This window comes from Oculina patagonica, chromosome 7, assembly GCF_052425735.1.
Source record: "Oculina patagonica isolate OP01 chromosome 7, crgOcupat, whole genome shotgun sequence".
Taxonomy (NCBI): Eukaryota; Metazoa; Cnidaria; class Anthozoa; order Scleractinia; family Oculinidae; genus Oculina; species Oculina patagonica.
In genome coordinates, this window is record NC_135764.1 from 18999468 (window position 1) to 19019548 (window position 20081).

The 20081-nt window shown below is 39.4% G+C and overlaps 1 protein-coding gene and 1 pseudogene across 2 annotated transcripts in view; one reads left to right on the forward strand and one right to left on the reverse strand.

The window, feature by feature from the left end:
• Positions 1 to 20081, reverse strand: part of LOC144661091 (uncharacterized) — a 206403-nt pseudogene that overhangs the window by 55620 nt on the left and 130702 nt on the right. The gene's annotated exons all lie outside the window — the stretch shown is intronic.
• The window catches only part of LOC144660948 (uncharacterized), a 28571-nt gene that overhangs the window by 6910 nt on the left and 1580 nt on the right, over positions 1 to 20081 (forward strand). The window contains exons 17-42 of the mRNA XM_078521669.1: positions 382 to 531; positions 809 to 922; positions 1508 to 1657; positions 1935 to 2048; positions 2422 to 2535; positions 2632 to 2781; positions 3059 to 3172; positions 3545 to 3658; positions 3755 to 3904; positions 4182 to 4295; positions 4878 to 5027; positions 5305 to 5418; positions 5792 to 5905; positions 6002 to 6151; positions 6429 to 6542; positions 6916 to 7029; positions 7126 to 7275; positions 7553 to 7666; positions 8250 to 8399; positions 8677 to 8790; positions 9164 to 9277; positions 9374 to 9523; positions 10062 to 10175; positions 18214 to 18327; positions 19316 to 19429; positions 20052 to 20078. Of these exons, the coding sequence (XP_078377795.1) occupies positions 382 to 531; positions 809 to 922; positions 1508 to 1657; positions 1935 to 2048; positions 2422 to 2535; positions 2632 to 2781; positions 3059 to 3172; positions 3545 to 3658; positions 3755 to 3904; positions 4182 to 4295; positions 4878 to 5027; positions 5305 to 5418; positions 5792 to 5905; positions 6002 to 6151; positions 6429 to 6542; positions 6916 to 7029; positions 7126 to 7275; positions 7553 to 7666; positions 8250 to 8399; positions 8677 to 8790; positions 9164 to 9277; positions 9374 to 9523; positions 10062 to 10175; positions 18214 to 18327; positions 19316 to 19429; positions 20052 to 20078 (3201 nt within the window). The remainder of the gene's footprint in view (positions 1 to 381; positions 532 to 808; positions 923 to 1507; positions 1658 to 1934; positions 2049 to 2421; positions 2536 to 2631; positions 2782 to 3058; positions 3173 to 3544; positions 3659 to 3754; positions 3905 to 4181; positions 4296 to 4877; positions 5028 to 5304; positions 5419 to 5791; positions 5906 to 6001; positions 6152 to 6428; positions 6543 to 6915; positions 7030 to 7125; positions 7276 to 7552; positions 7667 to 8249; positions 8400 to 8676; positions 8791 to 9163; positions 9278 to 9373; positions 9524 to 10061; positions 10176 to 18213; positions 18328 to 19315; positions 19430 to 20051; positions 20079 to 20081) is intronic.

Sequence of the window (20081 nt, forward strand, 5' to 3'; positions counted from 1 at the left end):
CACACATAGCCTCATAAGCGTTTTCCCCGCTTCCTATCAGCTAGTCATGTTTGCTTCGAGTTTTGATTGGTGCAGTGGATTGCTTAGGCCCTTTGTATTAAGGTTCAGCGATTGCCTTGGTTTATTTAGTACAGTTAGTACTAAACTCGGTTTTTAATGTCCATTCTTCAGTGAGCCCCTGTAACTCAAGTCCGTGTAAGAATGGTGCAAGCTGTATTATGACTGGTGAGGATTCATACTCATGCAACTGTACTGAGGAGTTTGAAGGAGAAACCTGCGAGTCAAGTAAGCTTCAGTAGAAAGCACAGTGATAATTAGTCCCTGTATTTTAAGTTGTCAGAAGTACAATTATGAAACTAAGGCGATGCGTCCGTTTAATAGGGCGTCCATGTCCACCGGGAAAAAAGACAGATAATGCTGAAGGCCGCTGTTGTGTTTTTCCTTTCGTGTATGGAGGGGTGTCTTACGACTCCTGTACTGATCAGTGGTGTTCATTGACTGCTGTCTACTCTGGACAATGGGCTTACTGCGGTAAGCTATGCTCAAATGGTTTTATGGCGTATTTCGTGTGAATTCTTTAAATTTTATATTAAATATTTTTTGCAAACTAGTTGTTTAAACTATAATGAAATTTGGTCATAATTGGACTTTGTTTTACAGTCTTTACAGCTAAATAACAAATTTAGGCGTCCCTATCCGTTATTCAATCTACGTGTAAACAGAGTTATATAAGTACCGATTCGCTTATTTTGTGAACTAAATGTAACAGAAATGTATCAAGCGGCGTTCCTTTTTCTTCACCTGACAGTGAATCCGTGTACAAACAACCCCTGCCAGAATGCAGGAACATGTACAGTAACTGGAGATGACAGCTACAGTTGTCAATGTGCCGAGGGGTATTATGGGAACAGCTGTGAAAAAGGTAAATGTATATCAACTCTTCATTTGTTCAAACAACTGTAAAGTCAGCGGTGAATATTCGATTATAAGTGTTTTTTTTTTCAAGTCATTTTCCACTACGGAAGCCCCCAGGCTGGCATCATTAAGCTAGAATGCTGGGTAGAGGCAAACTTCTGAAAGAAACCAGAGGTGAGAGATCAACAGTTAAGCCAAAAAAATGGTGACTCACACATAGCCTCATAAGCGTTTTCCCCGCTTCCTATCAGCTAGTCATGTTTGCTTCGAGTTTTGATTGGTGCAGTGGATTGCTTAGGCCCTTTGTATTAAGGTTCAGCGATTGCCTTGGTTTATTTAGTACAGTTAGTACTAAACTCGGTTTTTAATGTCCATTCTTCAGTGAGCCCCTGTAACTCAAGTCCGTGTAAGAATGGTGCAAGCTGTATTATGACTGGTGAGGATTCATACTCATGCAACTGTACTGAGGAGTTTGAAGGAGAAACCTGCGAGTCAAGTAAGCTTCAGTAGAAAGCACAGTGATAATTAGTCCCTGTATTTTAAGTTGTCAGAAGTACAATTATGAAACTAAGGCGATGCGTCCGTTTTATAGGGCGTCCATGTCCACCGGGAAAAAAGACAGATAATGCTGAAGGCCGCTGTTGTGTTTTTCCTTTCGTGTATGGAGGGGTGTCTTACGACTCCTGTACTGATCAGTGGTGTTCATTGACTGCTGTCTACTCTGGACAATGGGCTTACTGCGGTAAGCTATGCTCAAATGGTTTTATGGCGTATTTCGTGTGAATTCTTTAAATTTTATATTAAATATTTTTTGCAAACTAGTTGTTTAAACTATAATGAAATTTGGTCATAATTGGACTTTGTTTTACAGTCTTTACAGCTAAATAACAAATTTAGGCGTCCCTATCCGTTATTCAATCTACGTGTAAACAGAGTTATATAAGTACCGATTCGCTTATTTTGTGAACTAAATGTAACAGAAATGTATCAAGCGGCGTTCCTTTTTCTTCACCTGACAGTGAATCCGTGTACAAACAACCCCTGCCAGAATGCAGGAACATGTACAGTAACTGGAGATGACAGCTACAGTTGTCAATGTGCCGAGGGGTATTATGGGAACAGCTGTGAAAAAGGTAAATGTATATCAACTCTTCATTTGTTCAAACAACTGTAAAGTCAGCGGTGAATATTCGATTATAAGTGTTTTTTTTCAAGTCATTTTCCACTACGGAAGCCCCCAGGCTGGCATCATTAAGCTAGAATGCTGGGTAGAGGCAAACTTCTGAAAGAAACCAGAGGTGAGAGATCAACAGTTAAGCCAAAAAAATGGTGACTCACACATAGCCTCATAAGCGTTTTCCCCGCTTCCTATCAGCTAGTCATGTTTGCTTCGAGTTTTGATTGGTGCAGTGGATTGCTTAGGCCCTTTGTATTAAGGTTCAGCGATTGCCTTGGTTTATTTAGTACAGTTAGTACTAAACTCGGTTTTTAATGTCCATTCTTCAGTGAGCCCCTGTAACTCAAGTCCGTGTAAGAATGGTGCAAGCTGTATTATGACTGGTGAGGATTCATACTCATGCAACTGTACTGAGGAGTTTGAAGGAGAAACCTGCGAGTCAAGTAAGCTTCAGTAGAAAGCACAGTGATAATTAGTCCCTGTATTTTAAGTTGTCAGAAGTACAATTATGAAACTAAGGCGATGCGTCCGTTTAATAGGGCGTCCATGTCCACCGGGAAAAAAGACAGATAATGCTGAAGGCCGCTGTTGTGTTTTTCCTTTCGTGTATGGAGGGGTGTCTTACGACTCCTGTACTGATCAGTGGTGTTCATTGACTGCTGTCTACTCTGGACAATGGGCTTACTGCGGTAAGCTATGCTCAAATGGTTTTATGGCGTATTTCGTGTGAATTCTTTAAATTTTATATTAAATATTTTTTGCAAACTAGTTGTTTAAACTATAATGAAATTTGGTCATAATTGGACTTTGTTTTACAGTCTTTACAGCTAAATAACAAATTTAGGCGTCCCTATCCGTTATTCAATCTACGTGTAAACAGAGTTATATAAGTACCGATTCGCTTATTTTGTGAACTAAATGTAACAAAAATGTATCAAGCGGCGTTCTTTTTTCTTCACCTGACAGTGAATCCGTGTACAAACAACCCCTGCCAGAATGCAGGAACATGTACAGTAACTGGAGATGACAGCTACAGTTGTCAATGTGCCGAGGGGTATTATGGGAACAGCTGTGAAAAAGGTAAATGTATATCAACTCTTCATTTGTTCAAACAACTGTAAAGTCAGCGGTGAATATTCGATTATAAGTGTTTTTTTCAAGTCATTTTCCACTACGGAAGCCCCCAGGCTGGCATCATTAAGCTAGAATGCTGGGTAGAGGCAAACTTCTGAAAGAAACCAGAGGTGAGAGATCAACAGTTAAGCCAAAAAAATGGTGACTCACACATAGCCTCATAAGCGTTTTCCCCGCTTCCTATCAGCTAGTCATGTTTGCTTCGAGTTTTGATTGGTGCAGTGGATTGCTTAGGCCCTTTGTATTAAGGTTCAGCGATTGCCTTGGTTTATTTAGTACAGTTAGTACTAAACTCGGTTTTTAATGTCCATTCTTCAGTGAGCCCCTGTAACTCAAGTCCGTGTAAGAATGGTGCAAGCTGTATTATGACTGGTGAGGATTCATACTCATGCAACTGTACTGAGGAGTTTGAAGGAGAAACCTGCGAGTCAAGTAAGCTTCAGTAGAAAGCACAGTGATAATTAGTCCCTGTATTTTAAGTTGTCAGAAGTACAATTATGAAACTAAGGCGATGCGTCCGTTTAATAGGGCGTCCATGTCCACCGGGAAAAAAGACAGATAATGCTGAAGGCCGCTGTTGTGTTTTTCCTTTCGTGTATGGAGGGGTGTCTTACGACTCCTGTACTGATCAGTGGTGTTCATTGACTGCTGTCTACTCTGGACAATGGGCTAACTGCGGTAAGCTATGCTCAAATGGTTTTATGGCGTATTTCGTGTGAATTCTTTAAAGTTTATATTAAATATTTTTTGCAAACTAGTTGTTTAAACTATAATGAAATTTGGTCATAATTGGACTTTGTTTTACAGTCTTTACAGCTAAATAACAAATTTAGGCGTCCCTATCCGTTATTCAATCTACGTGTAAACAGAGTTATATAAGTACCGATTCGCTTATTTTGTGAACTAAATGTAACAAAAATGTATCAAGCGGCGTTCTTTTTTCTTCACCTGACAGTGAATCCGTGTACAAACAACCCCTGCCAGAATGCAGGAACATGTACAGTAACTGGAGATGACAGCTACAGTTGTCAATGTTCCGAGGGGTATTATGGGAACAGCTGTGAAAAAGGTAAATGTATATCAACTCTTCATTTGTTCAAACAACTGTAAAGTCAGCGGTGAATATTCGATTATAAGTGTTTTTTTCAAGTCATTTTCCACTACGGAAGCCCCCAGGCTGGCATCATTAAGCTAGAATGCTGGGTAGAGGCAAACTTCTGAAAGAAACCAGAGGTGAGAGATCAACAGTTAAGCCAAAAAAATGGTGACTCACACATAGCCTCATAAGCGTTTTCCCCGCTTCCTATCAGCTAGTCATGTTTGCTTCGAGTTTTGATTGGTGCAGTGGATTGCTTAGGCCCTTTGTATTAAGGTTCAGCGATTGCCTTGGTTTATTTAGTACAGTTAGTACTAAACTCGGTTTTTAATGTCCATTCTTCAGTGAGCCCCTGTAACTCAAGTCCGTGTAAGAATGGTGCAAGCTGTATTATGACTGGTGAGGATTCATACTCATGCAACTGTACTGAGGAGTTTGAAGGAGAAACCTGCGAGTCAAGTAAGCTTCAGTAGAAAGCACAGTGATAATTAGTCCCTGTATTTTAAGTTGTCAGAAGTACAATTATGAAACTAAGGCGATGCGTCCGTTTAATAGGGCGTCCATGTCCACCGGGAAAAAAGACAGATAATGCTGAAGGCCGCTGTTGTGTTTTTCCTTTCGTGTATGGAGGGGTGTCTTACGACTCCTGTACTGATCAGTGGTGTTCATTGACTGCTGTCTACTCTGGACAATGGGCTTACTGCGGTAAGCTATGCTCAAATGGTTTTATGGCGTATTTCGTGTGAATTCTTTAAATTTTATATTAAATATTTTTTGCAAACTAGTTGTTTAAACTATAATGAAATTTGGTCATAATTGGACTTTGTTTTACAGTCTTTACAGCTAAATAACAAATTTAGGCGTCCCTATCCGTTATTCAATCTACGTGTAAACAGAGTTATATAAGTACCGATTCGCTTATTTTGTGAACTAAATGTAACAAAAATGTATCAAGCGGCGTTCCTTTTTCTTCACCTGACAGTGAATCCGTGTACAAACAACCCCTGCCAGAATGCAGGAACATGTACAGTAACTGGAGATGACAGCTACAGTTGTCAATGTGCCGAGGGGTATTATGGGAACAGCTGTGAAAAAGGTAAATGTATATCAACTCTTCATTTGTTCAAACAACTGTAAAGTCAGCGGTGAATATTCGATTATAAGTGTTTTTTTTCAAGTCATTTTCCACTACGGAAGCCCCCAGGCTGGCATCATTAAGCTAGAATGCTGGGTAGAGGCAAACTTCTGAAAGAAACCAGAGGTGAGAGATCAACAGTTAAGCCAAAAAAATGGTGACTCACACATAGCCTCATAAGCGTTTTCCCCGCTTCCTATCAGCTAGTCATGTTTGCTTCGAGTTTTGATTGGTGCAGTGGATTGCTTAGGCCCTTTGTATTAAGGTTCAGCGATTGCCTTGGTTTATTTAGTACAGTTAGTACTAAACTCGGTTTTTAATGTCCATTCTTCAGTGAGCCCCTGTAACTCAAGTCCGTGTAAGAATGGTGCAAGCTGTATTATGACTGGTGAGGATTCATACTCATGCAACTGTACTGAGGAGTTTGAAGGAGAAACCTGCGAGTCAAGTAAGCTTCAGTAGAAAGCACAGTGATAATTAGTCCCTGTATTTTAAGTTGTCAGAAGTACAATTATGAAACTAAGGCGATGCGTCCGTTTTATAGGGCGTCCATGTCCACCGGGAAAAAAGACAGATAATGCTGAAGGCCGCTGTTGTGTTTTTCCTTTCGTGTATGGAGGGGTGTCTTACGACTCCTGTACTGATCAGTGGTGTTCATTGACTGCTGTCTACTCTGGACAATGGGCTTACTGCGGTAAGCTATGCTCAAATGGTTTTATGGCGTATTTCGTGTGAATTCTTTAAATTTTATATTAAATATTTTTTGCAAACTAGTTGTTTAAACTATAATGAAATTTGGTCATAATTGGACTTTGTTTTACAGTCTTTACAGCTAAATAACAAATTTAGGCGTCCCTATCCGTTATTCAATCTACGTGTAAACAGAGTTATATAAGTACCGATTCGCTTATTTTGTGAACTAAATGTAACAGAAATGTATCAAGCGGCGTTCCTTTTTCTTCACCTGACAGTGAATCCGTGTACAAACAACCCCTGCCAGAATGCAGGAACATGTACAGTAACTGGAGATGACAGCTACAGTTGTCAATGTGCCGAGGGGTATTATGGGAACAGCTGTGAAAAAGGTAAATGTATATCAACTCTTCATTTGTTCAAACAACTGTAAAGTCAGCGGTGAATATTCGATTATAAGTGTTTTTTTTCAAGTCATTTTCCACTACGGAAGCCCCCAGGCTGGCATCATTAAGCTAGAATGCTGGGTAGAGGCAAACTTCTGAAAGAAACCAGAGGTGAGAGATCAACAGTTAAGCCAAAAAAATGGTGACTCACACATAGCCTCATAAGCGTTTTCCCCGCTTCCTATCAGCTAGTCATGTTTGCTTCGAGTTTTGATTGGTGCAGTGGATTGCTTAGGCCCTTTGTATTAAGGTTCAGCGATTGCCTTGGTTTATTTAGTACAGTTAGTACTAAACTCGGTTTTTAATGTCCATTCTTCAGTGAGCCCCTGTAACTCAAGTCCGTGTAAGAATGGTGCAAGCTGTATTATGACTGGTGAGGATTCATACTCATGCAACTGTACTGAGGAGTTTGAAGGAGAAACCTGCGAGTCAAGTAAGCTTCAGTAGAAAGCACAGTGATAATTAGTCCCTGTATTTTAAGTTGTCAGAAGTACAATTATGAAACTAAGGCGATGCGTCCGTTTTATAGGGCGTCCATGTCCACCGGGAAAAAAGACAGATAATGCTGAAGGCCGCTGTTGTGTTTTTCCTTTCGTGTATGGAGGGGTGTCTTACGACTCCTGTACTGATCAGTGGTGTTCATTGACTGCTGTCTACTCTGGACAATGGGCTTACTGCGGTAAGCTATGCTCAAATGGTTTTATGGCGTATTTCGTGTGAATTCTTTAAATTTTATATTAAATATTTTTTGCAAACTAGTTGTTTAAACTATAATGAAATTTGGTCATAATTGGACTTTGTTTTACAGTCTTTACAGCTAAATAACAAATTTAGGCGTCCCTATCCGTTATTCAATCTACGTGTAAACAGAGTTATATAAGTACCGATTCGCTTATTTTGTGAACTAAATGTAACAGAAATGTATCAAGCGGCGTTCCTTTTTCTTCACCTGACAGTGAATCCGTGTACAAACAACCCCTGCCAGAATGCAGGAACATGTACAGTAACTGGAGATGACAGCTACAGTTGTCAATGTGCCGAGGGGTATTATGGGAACAGCTGTGAAAAAGGTAAATGTATATCAACTCTTCATTTGTTCAAACAACTGTAAAGTCAGCGGTGAATATTCGATTATAAGTGTTTTTTTTCAAGTCATTTTCCACTACGGAAGCCCCCAGGCTGGCATCATTAAGCTAGAATGCTGGGTAGAGGCAAACTTCTGAAAGAAACCAGAGGTGAGAGATCAACAGTTAAGCCAAAAAAATGGTGACTCACACATAGCCTCATAAGCGTTTTCCCCGCTTCCTATCAGCTAGTCATGTTTGCTTCGAGTTTTGATTGGTGCAGTGGATTGCTTAGGCCCTTTGTATTAAGGTTCAGCGATTGCCTTGGTTTATTTAGTACAGTTAGTACTAAACTCGGTTTTTAATGTCCATTCTTCAGTGAGCCCCTGTAACTCAAGTCCGTGTAAGAATGGTGCAAGCTGTATTATGACTGGTGAGGATTCATACTCATGCAACTGTACTGAGGAGTTTGAAGGAGAAACCTGCGAGTCAAGTAAGCTTCAGTAGAAAGCACAGTGATAATTAGTCCCTGTATTTTAAGTTGTCAGAAGTACAATTATGAAACTAAGGCGATGCGTCCGTTTAATAGGGCGTCCATGTCCACCGGGAAAAAAGACAGATAATGCTGAAGGCCGCTGTTGTGTTTTTCCTTTCGTGTATGGAGGGGTGTCTTACGACTCCTGTACTGATCAGTGGTGTTCATTGACTGCTGTCTACTCTGGACAATGGGCTTACTGCGGTAAGCTATGCTCAAATGGTTTTATGGCGTATTTCGTGTGAATTCTTTAAATTTTATATTAAATATTTTTTGCAAACTAGTTGTTTAAACTATAATGAAATTTGGTCATAATTGGACTTTGTTTTACAGTCTTTACAGCTAAATAACAAATTTAGGCGTCCCTATCCGTTATTCAATCTACGTGTAAACAGAGTTATATAAGTACCGATTCGCTTATTTTGTGAACTAAATGTAACAGAAATGTATCAAGCGGCGTTCCTTTTTCTTCACCTGACAGTGAATCCGTGTACAAACAACCCCTGCCAGAATGCAGGAACATGTACAGTAACTGGAGATGACAGCTACAGTTGTCAATGTGCCGAGGGGTATTATGGGAACAGCTGTGAAAAAGGTAAATGTATATCAACTCTTCATTTGTTCAAACAACTGTAAAGTCAGCGGTGAATATTCGATTATAAGTGTTTTTTTTCAAGTCATTTTCCACTACGGAAGCCCCCAGGCTGGCATCATTAAGCTAGAATGCTGGGTAGAGGCAAACTTCTGAAAGAAACCAGAGGTGAGAGATCAACAGTTAAGCCAAAAAAATGGTGACTCACACATAGCCTCATAAGCGTTTTCCCCGCTTCCTATCAGCTAGTCATGTTTGCTTCGAGTTTTGATTGGTGCAGTGGATTGCTTAGGCCCTTTGTATTAAGGTTCAGCGATTGCCTTGGTTTATTTAGTACAGTTAGTACTAAACTCGGTTTTTAATGTCCATTCTTCAGTGAGCCCCTGTAACTCAAGTCCGTGTAAGAATGGTGCAAGCTGTATTATGACTGGTGAGGATTCATACTCATGCAACTGTACTGAGGAGTTTGAAGGAGAAACCTGCGAGTCAAGTAAGCTTCAGTAGAAAGCACAGTGATAATTAGTCCCTGTATTTTAAGTTGTCAGAAGTACAATTATGAAACTAAGGCGATGCGTCCGTTTAATAGGGCGTCCATGTCCACCGGGAAAAAAGACAGATAATGCTGAAGGCCGCTGTTGTGTTTTTCCTTTCGTGTATGGAGGGGTGTCTTACGACTCCTGTACTGATCAGTGGTGTTCATTGACTGCTGTCTACTCTGGACAATGGGCTAACTGCGGTAAGCCATACTCTATTTATACGTTTACATTTCGTTTTTGCTAAAAACATAGAGAAGGTGAGAATAATTGAACTTGTTTTTATAGTGGATCCACAAATAAAGAGGGCCTGTTTTATCTTTCGCAAAATAATTTTTGAAGATTTAAAATAAATTGAAACCATGCGATTGTCCGTTACATTTATTTTGCTCAATAATAATAATTTTACTCTCTGTGTTTTCCATTTACTCTCTTGGCTTGTTTTCTTTTTATCAAATGAATGTAATTTAATTGAAATGGCATAAAACTCTAAAGAAATTAAAATTTCAAGAAATTAAGGCAGGGAAAGAAGTTAAAATTTCTTGCCCTGCTCCATTTCGTCCTGTATTGTTCACTCATAAACTATTGTAATATAATCTACTAAGAATCGAGGAAAAAATATGAACTACTTATATAGATTAAATTTGATTTTGAGATCAGTAACAAATAATAGCAACACGAACACATAACATAGTTTGCATATTATTACTTTTTTTTGCTTTTTTGCTTTTATTCTGTAAGTTGATGAGTGTGCGTCATCGCCGTGTAAGAATGGAGCCAGTTGTAAGACGACTGAGGATGGTTACAGCTGTCAGCCGTGTCCTGCAGGATGGAAGGGAATAAACTGCGATGAAGGTGTGATATAAAGAATTTATATACAGATTACTTTGTAGAAAGTGCAAATTACGGATTTTTATTAACAAAAAGAACGATTGAGACTGAATAAAAATTCGTGCTATGCAAGGAACAAGAATACAAGAGACATGAATGTTTTTCGCCGTTTTCGCATCTTTTTCTCCTTATTTTTTTTCTTTTCATTTTGCTTTGTTTCTTCTATTACCTTTGTATAAATAGATCAAAACACATTCAATCAAGATAGAGTTCTGGTTGTTTTTGTGTGTTCTCATTGATATATATCTCAAACACAACTCTATTTGTTCATAAGCCCAACCCGAAACGAAATTTCCTTACTAAAAAAGACGGTGTCGTTAAAATTGATACGATTCCATGTGAATGAGGCAAAGTATATACAGTCAACTCCCTCTATAACGGACACCTTCAGGACCACAATTTGGTGTCCGTAATAGAGAAAGTCCGTAGTAGCGAGAGTCGTTTTCAGTAATTCTTATTCGCTGGGGTTTTAACTCCTGTCCGTAATAACAGGGTTTATCATATGACCCGTACGGACCCGCGCGCAATTTCCTTGGGAAACCATATGAAAACAAAGTCCCGTGTGAGGGCCGTACGCCTTGCTCTAGCAGGGCCGGAAATATTAGATATATAGCGAGAATTTTAAGCAATAAACCTTGCAAATATAATTCTTTATTTTTTTCTCAGCGCGCGAGCGGGTAAGATGAACCGAATCCTGCAATCTGATTAGTTCCGGGAGCGGGCGGAATTTTCCGATCTTGACCGCCGTCAACGGAATGGGATGCAGTTCTGCTCAGTTCCGCGCGAAATCATTTTGCAGCGCGAGACGAACGAACACATGAAAGTTTTGCTCTGCAAAATCGAAATAACTGTTCATCAACCGTTGTAAATTTGAAAATACTAAAAAGCAGTGAAAATAAAGGCCTCAAAGTTCTTCAAAAGGCGAGTATTATAATTATTTCTTTCTCAACAAAATCGAGTTGTAGTTTACCGTTCGTAGTTTGCCGTCGCGTTGTTTGTGCATTTTGCCATGATTTTCACGCCATTGCGGTAAACTTTCCGCGGTTTTTAGACTCTATCTATGAGTTAAACTGCCTTGTTTATCTGTCAAGTTTTGCTAAAACAGAAGACTATTTGCCATCATTCAAGGAAATGTGACTCTTTGATTAAAAACGGACAATTTAATTATCACAATATTGTGCCGTACGTACGCATTTCATTCAGTTTGGCACTGTTTATCAGAATAAAATTCTGCTGGGAAAAGTGCAGAGATTATTAATTTGTTTAATACAAGTGTGAATAGCTTAAAATACTGCTTTCCAGTCAAAGAGTACTTTTGAGTCAGAGAAATAGGCTTGTATTAACACCCTGCGAGCAAAGATTCTTTCAAGACCTATCAAAACATCTATCGAGAATTGTTCGGGAAGCCGACTGAGTTTTGCGGCATATTTGTGCTATATTTATGACTTGATTTGCTTTTCTTGATTCTCTGCAGTGTAAATTAAATATGCTGGACCTTTTTTTGAGTACGGTTCATTTTAAGTGAAGCTATTTTATTCGGAATTAAACAGCATTCTTCACTCTTGCTCGTCGATCGAGTCGGACTCAAATCAAATCAAATCCGCGCGTATACAAACAAAGATTTCGCGACGCATTTTTCCTTGGTTTCTTTTCCAAACAAATTAAAGTAGAAAAAAATAAAAACGTTATTTGCCGGCCTAGGTCGGTCCGTATTGGGAAAAAACTGGGATCAATTTAGGTTTCTGGGAAACTGCTCACCTACCCCTCCCCAAACCTAACATTAACCCTTACTTATCGCTTTGGGCAAAATGTTAGGTTTGGGGAGGGGTAGGTGAGCAGTTTCCCAGAAACCTAAATTGATCCAAAAACTGTACCCTCGGTCTTGAGCACGGCCCTCGACCTGCGGCCTCGGGCCGTACTCAAGACCTCGGGTACAGTTTTTCGCAATACGGACCTCCCGGCCGGCAAACATATATTTATTATATGACTAGCTCCGTGAGCGGTGAGGGTAAAGGGCGGAATGAGTTTGTGGAATGGCATGTGGCATGACTTGCGGAATGGCATAATTATGCGGAATGTAATTTACGCGGAATGACTCATTGACATAAATTATACTGAAAAGGGCGCCAAAATTTTAAAAGAGAAGCCGCCTTGTTAAATCGCTGCTGGCTCAAACTATCAAGGACTGAGCACTGCAGTATGGACAAGGAAACTTCCATAAAAGATCATTTCAACGTTCAAATCACCGATTTACGCCGAATAGAACCACAGAAAATATTTTAGCCGCTTACCGTGACGCTTCCGAGGACTTGAAATATCGACTATGCTTGCTAAAATAAGCGGCTGAATCTTGGCCGAGTAGTTTTGTTAACGTGAACAAAAACTCTTGTCTATTTGCCTTAAAGAACAGAACGATATTCGTTCTAAAGCTACGTACTTCAAGGCAAGACAAACAAGTTCAACCCATTTGAAGAAAAGTTTTTTTAAAAAGACGGTGCATTAAATGAAAGAAGTGACCTGTTGTTAGTCGTCCGCGAAATAATGTGTGACCGTGTCACTGCCGTGTTTCAGGAATCGTTTCTTTCAAAATCAAAACTTGCTACGGGTGGGAGAAAGCGATTGGTTTCATTGACGACAACTCCTTTTAGTATATTTCTAGCTTTTTATTACGGCGATGAAAAGATCGTGACACGGCTTCTCTGCTGGTGTGACACTAGTTACACCGCAGTGGATTTTATCGATGTGTGTCTCGTGATCTTTGCGGTAAAATTAAATGTAAGCTTATATTTAGCGGATGATTTTCTTTTCCTAAGGGAAAGCTAAGTAAAACTGCTGGAGCGATCCGTGGTCATAGCTTAAAATATAAATGGTTTAAACAGATCTAAAAATATAAAAGGTTACTCTAAATTTTCGATCGCCTTCTGCGGTCTTCTTCAGAGAATGATGAAGAAGACCGCAGGAGGCGATCGAAAATTTAGAACATCCTTTTATATTTTTAGATCTGTTTAAACCATTTATATTTTAAGCTATGACCACGGATCGCTCCAGCAGTTTTACTTAGCTTTCTCTTAGGAAAAAAAAATCATCCGCTAAATATAAGCCAAGTATTCATAACAAGTAGGCAGTGATAATTACCATACTCGCCGGATTCCTTATCGGAAAATCTGCAATACGAGCCGGCTAGATTTGAAATACGATACTTGTTTTTACCATGCAGTCGGTGAATATGAAAATATCGCTCTACTCGATCGGCGGTCGACTGTCGCTTTTAAGTGTTAATGTCTTCTACTGAGTTTATATAGCCTTCGTAATGGCAGGGGAAAAGCTAGTCTGGCTTTTCGCAGCCTGGCGTTCGAGACGAACCTGAAAGCGTTGCGTGATTTCGGCCCGAGCGGCTGCGAAGGAGACCAACGAAAAGCAAGGCTAGTAGACTTTCAATGAAACAAGTACGCCGTAGTGTTCCAAATATCTCTGCTTTGTATCCTGTACATAACTAAATCGACCATTCAACACGTGATGGATAAGGCAAGTACCTTCAATCGATTGTCATCATGTTAAGACTGTTAAAGCCCGCAGTAATGAATAATGCGGCTGCTCTTAAAAATTGGCGCGCTTTTCAGTATAATTTATGTCAATGAGTCATTCCGCGTAAATTACATTCCGCATAATTATGCCATTCCGCAAGTCATGCCACATGCCATTCCGTAAACTCATTCCCCCTTTTACCCTCACCGCTCCGTGAGCGGTCAAGATAAGGCGTGCTCTGATTGGCTACCCGAGCGGTCAAGATGGAGCCATCTTGACCGCTCGGGATCGCCCGCTGTGCTCCCGCAAGCGAAAGACTTTTTTCCGACGCTACTTGAAAAAGATTTTCGTCGTATTTTTTCGCTATGAAGCTAGTTTCCGAAACAATACAAAGATTGTCTGTCTGTTTCTAGGGAAAGGAAGTCCGATAACAAAGAAATAGGTTTTGAAGCGAATGAAAGCAAACAAATTAAACTACAAATGTTAACGAGTTTCGTGAATCTTATTTGCCGCAAAAACCGGCTAATACAAAAATTAATTCGCAAAGCGAGATCAAGACATGATGTCAGTTTTCTTTGGCGGAAAAGGGAGAGACTGAGGACAGTGGCATACCTGAAGAAGTACTCAACTTGTGTAACATCTTCAAAACTGCATGGAATAAAGCGGACGGCACAGCGAACCAGGCACTGCAAGCTTAACATCTTTTCACCGAAGCCTCTAACGCTCACGTCGAATAATGCTAATAATGAGTGGGTCGAACATTTAAATTAATGATGTAGAAAAGTTCAAGCTTTTCCCGTGAAGTGGAAAGTCCCAAACGCTTTCAACAATCACAATTTCAGCTCGTGTCGCGGTAGGTTTGCACAACTGAAGCGCCAGAAGCGAGCAAATACTCTGCAAAACGTCCAATACTCAAAAGCTGGTGGCCAGATGGAATGGACTTTCTTGTTTCAAGGCTTAAAAGTCAACGTTTATTCGAAAATTTAAGCAATTTCGATATCCTTTTGATGGTTAAAAAGAGCTAAATTTCGCTGTTGTCGCATCGTGTTTCTTCGTCTCGATTCATTCAAGAATTTGACAGTCACTCATTAAACTTTTAAACCAATGAAATGATTTTAGTGTGCGCCATTGATTGTGCATGCAACTGGCCTCCTTCTTAGTACTAAAAAAACATATAATAAATCTTTTATTGACCAAGCGTGAGGTCAAGATGGCAGGATATTGGCCTCGTTCTTTTTTGGCGTGTTTATGGACTTCGACTTCGTCTCGGTCCATAAACACGCAAAAAAGAACTTGGCCAATATCCTGCCATCTTGACCTCACGCTTGGTCAATATCTCATATATATTTGCTAAACATGTGAAAAAGCGATACGTTCAATCAGCTTCGCGTATAGCTTTCTTCACATGTGAAAAATATAACCAATCCATTCAGCATCTAGAGTAGTACGACTCAACCAATCAGCGCGAGAACTCAAATGGTTTCCAACGAGGTTGAGAAAGCGAGCGGCAAGTTTGCTCTCGACGGCAGTTTATGCTTTGAAAACATGGCTATACGTTTTGTTTCTTTACAAAACTTTGCCTTTTAAGAACTTAATGGAAATGCAAGCCAACAGAAACACGCTTAGCAAAACCTAAAGAATACAGCAGTGATAAAAATCACTCTTCAAAGGCGAAGTGAAGACAGGCGAAGGCGAAGTGTCGATAAGTGAAAGCGAATTGAAGACAAGACTTTCATCGGAACTTACAACACATCCGCGGACTTTCTAAGAATATTCAGGCACTCTTGGGATCGTCTTGGTAAAGTTAATTGTATTTTAATTGGATTTAGGTCGTAATTATAGTTTAATTAACCGACTCCTTGTGTTGTCACAATTTGTTCAAAATTCACCAGTTGATTTGCCAGTAGTTTATTCGCTTGTGGCGAAGTTTCCTCGATGCGATACGAAGTTTATAAATGTAACGCAGTGTGTTTATTTAAATAAAGTTCTTGTCAAGGAGAGTTTGTCGCCAGTAATTTTTCTTTTTTATATTATTGAAATAGCGAATTCGCTTGTAAAGCTTTGTGCATTTGCAGCTTTGTTTTCTCGCGCCGTTAACTGCTGTCTGCTAAAGGTTATAAACTGGAAAAATCGGCGTAAAGTGCTCAATGGTTGAATTCTCGTTATATATATAATAAACAAATTACAGCATAGAAAGTGCTTTGTACGGATTTACGGCGCACTTTCTATGAAGTAATCTATATAGCCGTACGGCCCTACTAGAAAAGCGTACGGCCCCGCTACTTCGAAAATTACATATGGTCGTTGACTCCACGGCTTTGAATTCAGATGAACGATAGTTAAGATTTTTCTAAAAAGCAAAGAATGTCCAACATGTTAATTAAAACTTTACTATCTAGAAAGGGATGTAGTTTACAGGCGCAAAAATTTAAAACAAAACGTGTTTAAAAGAAGGTCACACCGAGGATCAAGATCACATGACTTGGAAGATATTTTCACAACACATTTGCGGACTTCGTCAACATTTACCAAACTGAACTCATTAAACGTATAAGAACAGACCCGGTTGACTTCGGGAACTTGGTGGATGAGAGCTGCATTATCTAAGTCGACCCTTATTTTGGTGATCTTATCGGAAAAGAACTCGACGAACTTATTTGCGAGATCCAAAGGCGAGTTGCAGGGCGGATATGGTGTATCACACTTTCTATGTAATAGACTGTCAATTGTCTTGAAAAGTAGTTTATAGTCCGACTGATTATCACTGATTAGTTTAGTGTAGTAAGTTCTCTTGGAAGAACAAATTGAGGAGTTGACGGCACGGCATTGATCAATAAACAACTGGCGATCGACTGGAAGTTTGGTCCTTCGCCAACGCCGCTCCAGTCTCCTGCGATCTTTCTTCAAGTTGTTTATTTCTTCAGAATACCAAGGTGCAGCCGGACGCAGAGTAATCATTGTTTTGGTTTTAACAGGAGCGTGGATATCAAGTATGGAACTTAGAACATCGTTATACTGACTGATTAGGTCATCAAGGCATGGAAGCGGTGTGGCAAAGAGACTCGAAAGACTAGAATTCGTGACATCAGAACCAAAACTATCAAAGTCAATGGAGCGAAGTTTTCTAAATGTGACAAGCTTCTTGTCAAACACTGGCTTTTTAAGCATCAGGTGAAAGTGAACGGCAGCGTGATCAGATATAACAAAAGGGGAATCAATTGACATATTTGAAACGATGCATCCGATCTAGTGATAACAACAAGATCCAAGGTGTGACCTTCTTTTAACACGTTTAAACTTGGCAAATGATGAAGAAATACTCCTGACTACAACAACAAAATCGAAATAAATGCCGTCAAAAAACAACATAATCGGACAAAGATGTATCCTGGTTTCAGTGGTTTGAAGTCATGATAAACATTGAAAAAAAAGCAAATCCAAAGTAAACTAAAATTTCTCTTTCTACTGCGTAATTTTTTAAATCAGAACAAACAAAATGCGAGTACATGTTTACGACCTTCCTGATTATGATACAGTTTCCCGCTTGTTTTCACGAAGCATTTTATGCACAATTTGGACATGAACTGTAATGAAGAGCTCAACATCGTCGAGGAACTAACGAATTCAAGGACTAAGCAGCAACAGCAGACGTTTATGAATCATACGATCCGTGGTAAACAAAACAACTTGTAGCCGAAGGGAAACGAAGCGAAGCAAAACCCTGAACTGCCAGTACAATCCCTTTCCAAGCAGTTTCATAGATTTAAGATCTAATGTTGTTTTTAACATCCAAAATCCTTCTTGGTGGAAAATTAATTAATCCTCTCGTTCAAACCAATTGTGAACTTGTGCCCACAAGAAACTTCGCTAAGTTGTTCAATCTGGATAAATTCTGTCTTCGCTGAGACGAGCACGACTAGCCGAAACGTCGTGCAAATTCTTTGCTTTAGTCCTTCATAAACGTTTCCTTTGAAATTCCTACTAACTGCAATCATGTATGAGGAATTTAGTCGGATTTAAACCTTCTTAGAATGGAGCTAAACTCGGAGATTTGGTTGACAATTTTTAGTAATAGTTTTAAAACTTTGTACGCACATCGCAGTTCAAATGCACTTTACTGGCTTCCCAAACAAATTACGAGCTACCAGAGGTGTTCGCAAGGCGAGAGTTGACTGTATCAGGGAAACAGGGAGAGCGATGCAGCAAAATATAAAAGAACATAACAGAGACATACGGATTGCTTGTACACAAACCTCCGCAGTTTCGGAGCACGTTGACGAAACGGGGCATGTTTCTATATATTTGGGAAGACTGAAGTTAAGTTTATTGATCGTGACCCTCACTGGTACACACGTGAGCCGTCACCTGTGTACCAGTGAAGTGGAAGACGAAATTAAAATTGAGTCACGTGCAGATCAGATCAGATGGGGTAAATCGACAATTTTTAACAATAATCTTTTATAATTATTGTTGTTAGATATAAACGAATGTGAAGCGAGCCCTTGCAAAAATGGAGCAACATGTGAGAATCAACCAGGAGGATATTCGTGCAGTTGTATGAGTGGTTACACAGGGCAAAACTGTGAACAAGGTACATATTGCACATAAGTACACTAGAAAATACTTGATTAACATCCATGTTAGGTTTTAAGACGGATTCCGCTGAAAGTTCGAGCAAAAAGTGCAAAAATTAATTACCAAAAACAGAGATTCCAACCCTCCCGATTTGATCGGGAGTCTCCCGATTTGATGCGTTGCCTCCCGCTCTCCCGATTTATATCAGATTCTCCCGATTTATCATGAAATTCTGAAAACAAGAGAAAAATTGCTAATTTTTAGTACTTTTTGCGGTCTGAGTGTAGCAAAAGTAGAGAAAAGTACCAAAAATGTTTGTGAAAAGAATAAAGACCTTATAGAATAACTCAGAAATGATGTCAAAATGCCGGAAATGGCACTTGAGAGAACCTAAATTTTCAAAATTTCCCCGTGGAACATCCTTCTAAACCCCCCTAGAGGCGCACACCTTTAGCGCTAAAAATACTCCCTTTTTTCCTTCAAAAAGGGTTGGAATCTCTGCAAAAATCTTCTCATAGCACGATGACATTTTGTATACTGTTTGAAACATCTTACCGTAATTCATTTCTCCAATTCTCACGTCATGAAATACTATAAAGCATTCTCGAGAAAGGTAATGTCAAAATTCCATAAAACAGAAGCTTAAAACGCGCGTTATTTTGTTTTGAACCGACCTGAAACGTCAATTTTAACTAAAATACGGATAACTTCGAATTCATTTCTCTCGCGCGGGGTCAGCTTAAAATTTCGATAAGTTCTTCATGACTGCATTAAAAACTATGACCATACCACGAGTTTGTTTAGATACCTTTATTTTTCCCTTTAATGCTCGATTGTTCAGCGGAAACCATCTTAATCTCTCCTTGAGGTATGTTTTGCATCCAAGAAAATTGCTTGGAAACGAAGATAAAACTTGAAGCGTAGCAATGATGCGGCGCCAGTTTGGATCTTTCAATGTAGTGTGAAAATTGTATCTTGCTTAGCTAAATATTTTTATACCACAGATATCAACGAATGTGCAAATGATCCTTGCCTCAATGGTGCTACCTGCCATGATGAAGTTGGACGATACACTTGTGAATGTCCTGCTGGTTATGAAGGAACAAACTGTGAAACTGGTAATAAAACTTTGTCCTGATTTTCATTGCAACAAAAGCACAATAACAAGCATATGGGAAAAACGGCCGCAACACAAGCATCTAGAAGAAAAAGATTGAGAAGAACACACAAAGTCATTGCTTTTTAGTTTGGGCTTCCGTTTATGTCGCGTTTTGATCTTAGTGCTTGTGTTATGTTTGCGTTGATTCCGTTTTCACGGTCGGTAAATGAGGTGACTGATGTACTTTGGCTTCTTCTTACGCTTGCCTCGCAAAACAAAGCTGTTACTAAAACCGTGACTAGTCTTTTGTATTGGGACAATGTTTCATGACATTGTTTCGCGTGAGAATGTTTACAAAGTACAAGAAAAAGCTGCCAGACTGTAGAATCAACATCTAGAGTAATTAAGTTGGTAAAGTCCATGATATCGAGAGCACACCAACTGTTACATACGCTCGCTAAGCGGTGTTAAAACTTCTAATATAAGTTAAAATTTTACTGTTTTTAATTTAGTTTGATCAACAGCATGCACATATTTTTTTTTTTTTTTTGGGGGGGGAAGGTTTGCCTCTCATTGATTTCACTAAAGTCGAGAAAGTTTTGTAAATAAGTCACGTATTTATTTCACTCCTTACTTACCAGACATTGATGAATGCGAGGTTGATCCTTGTT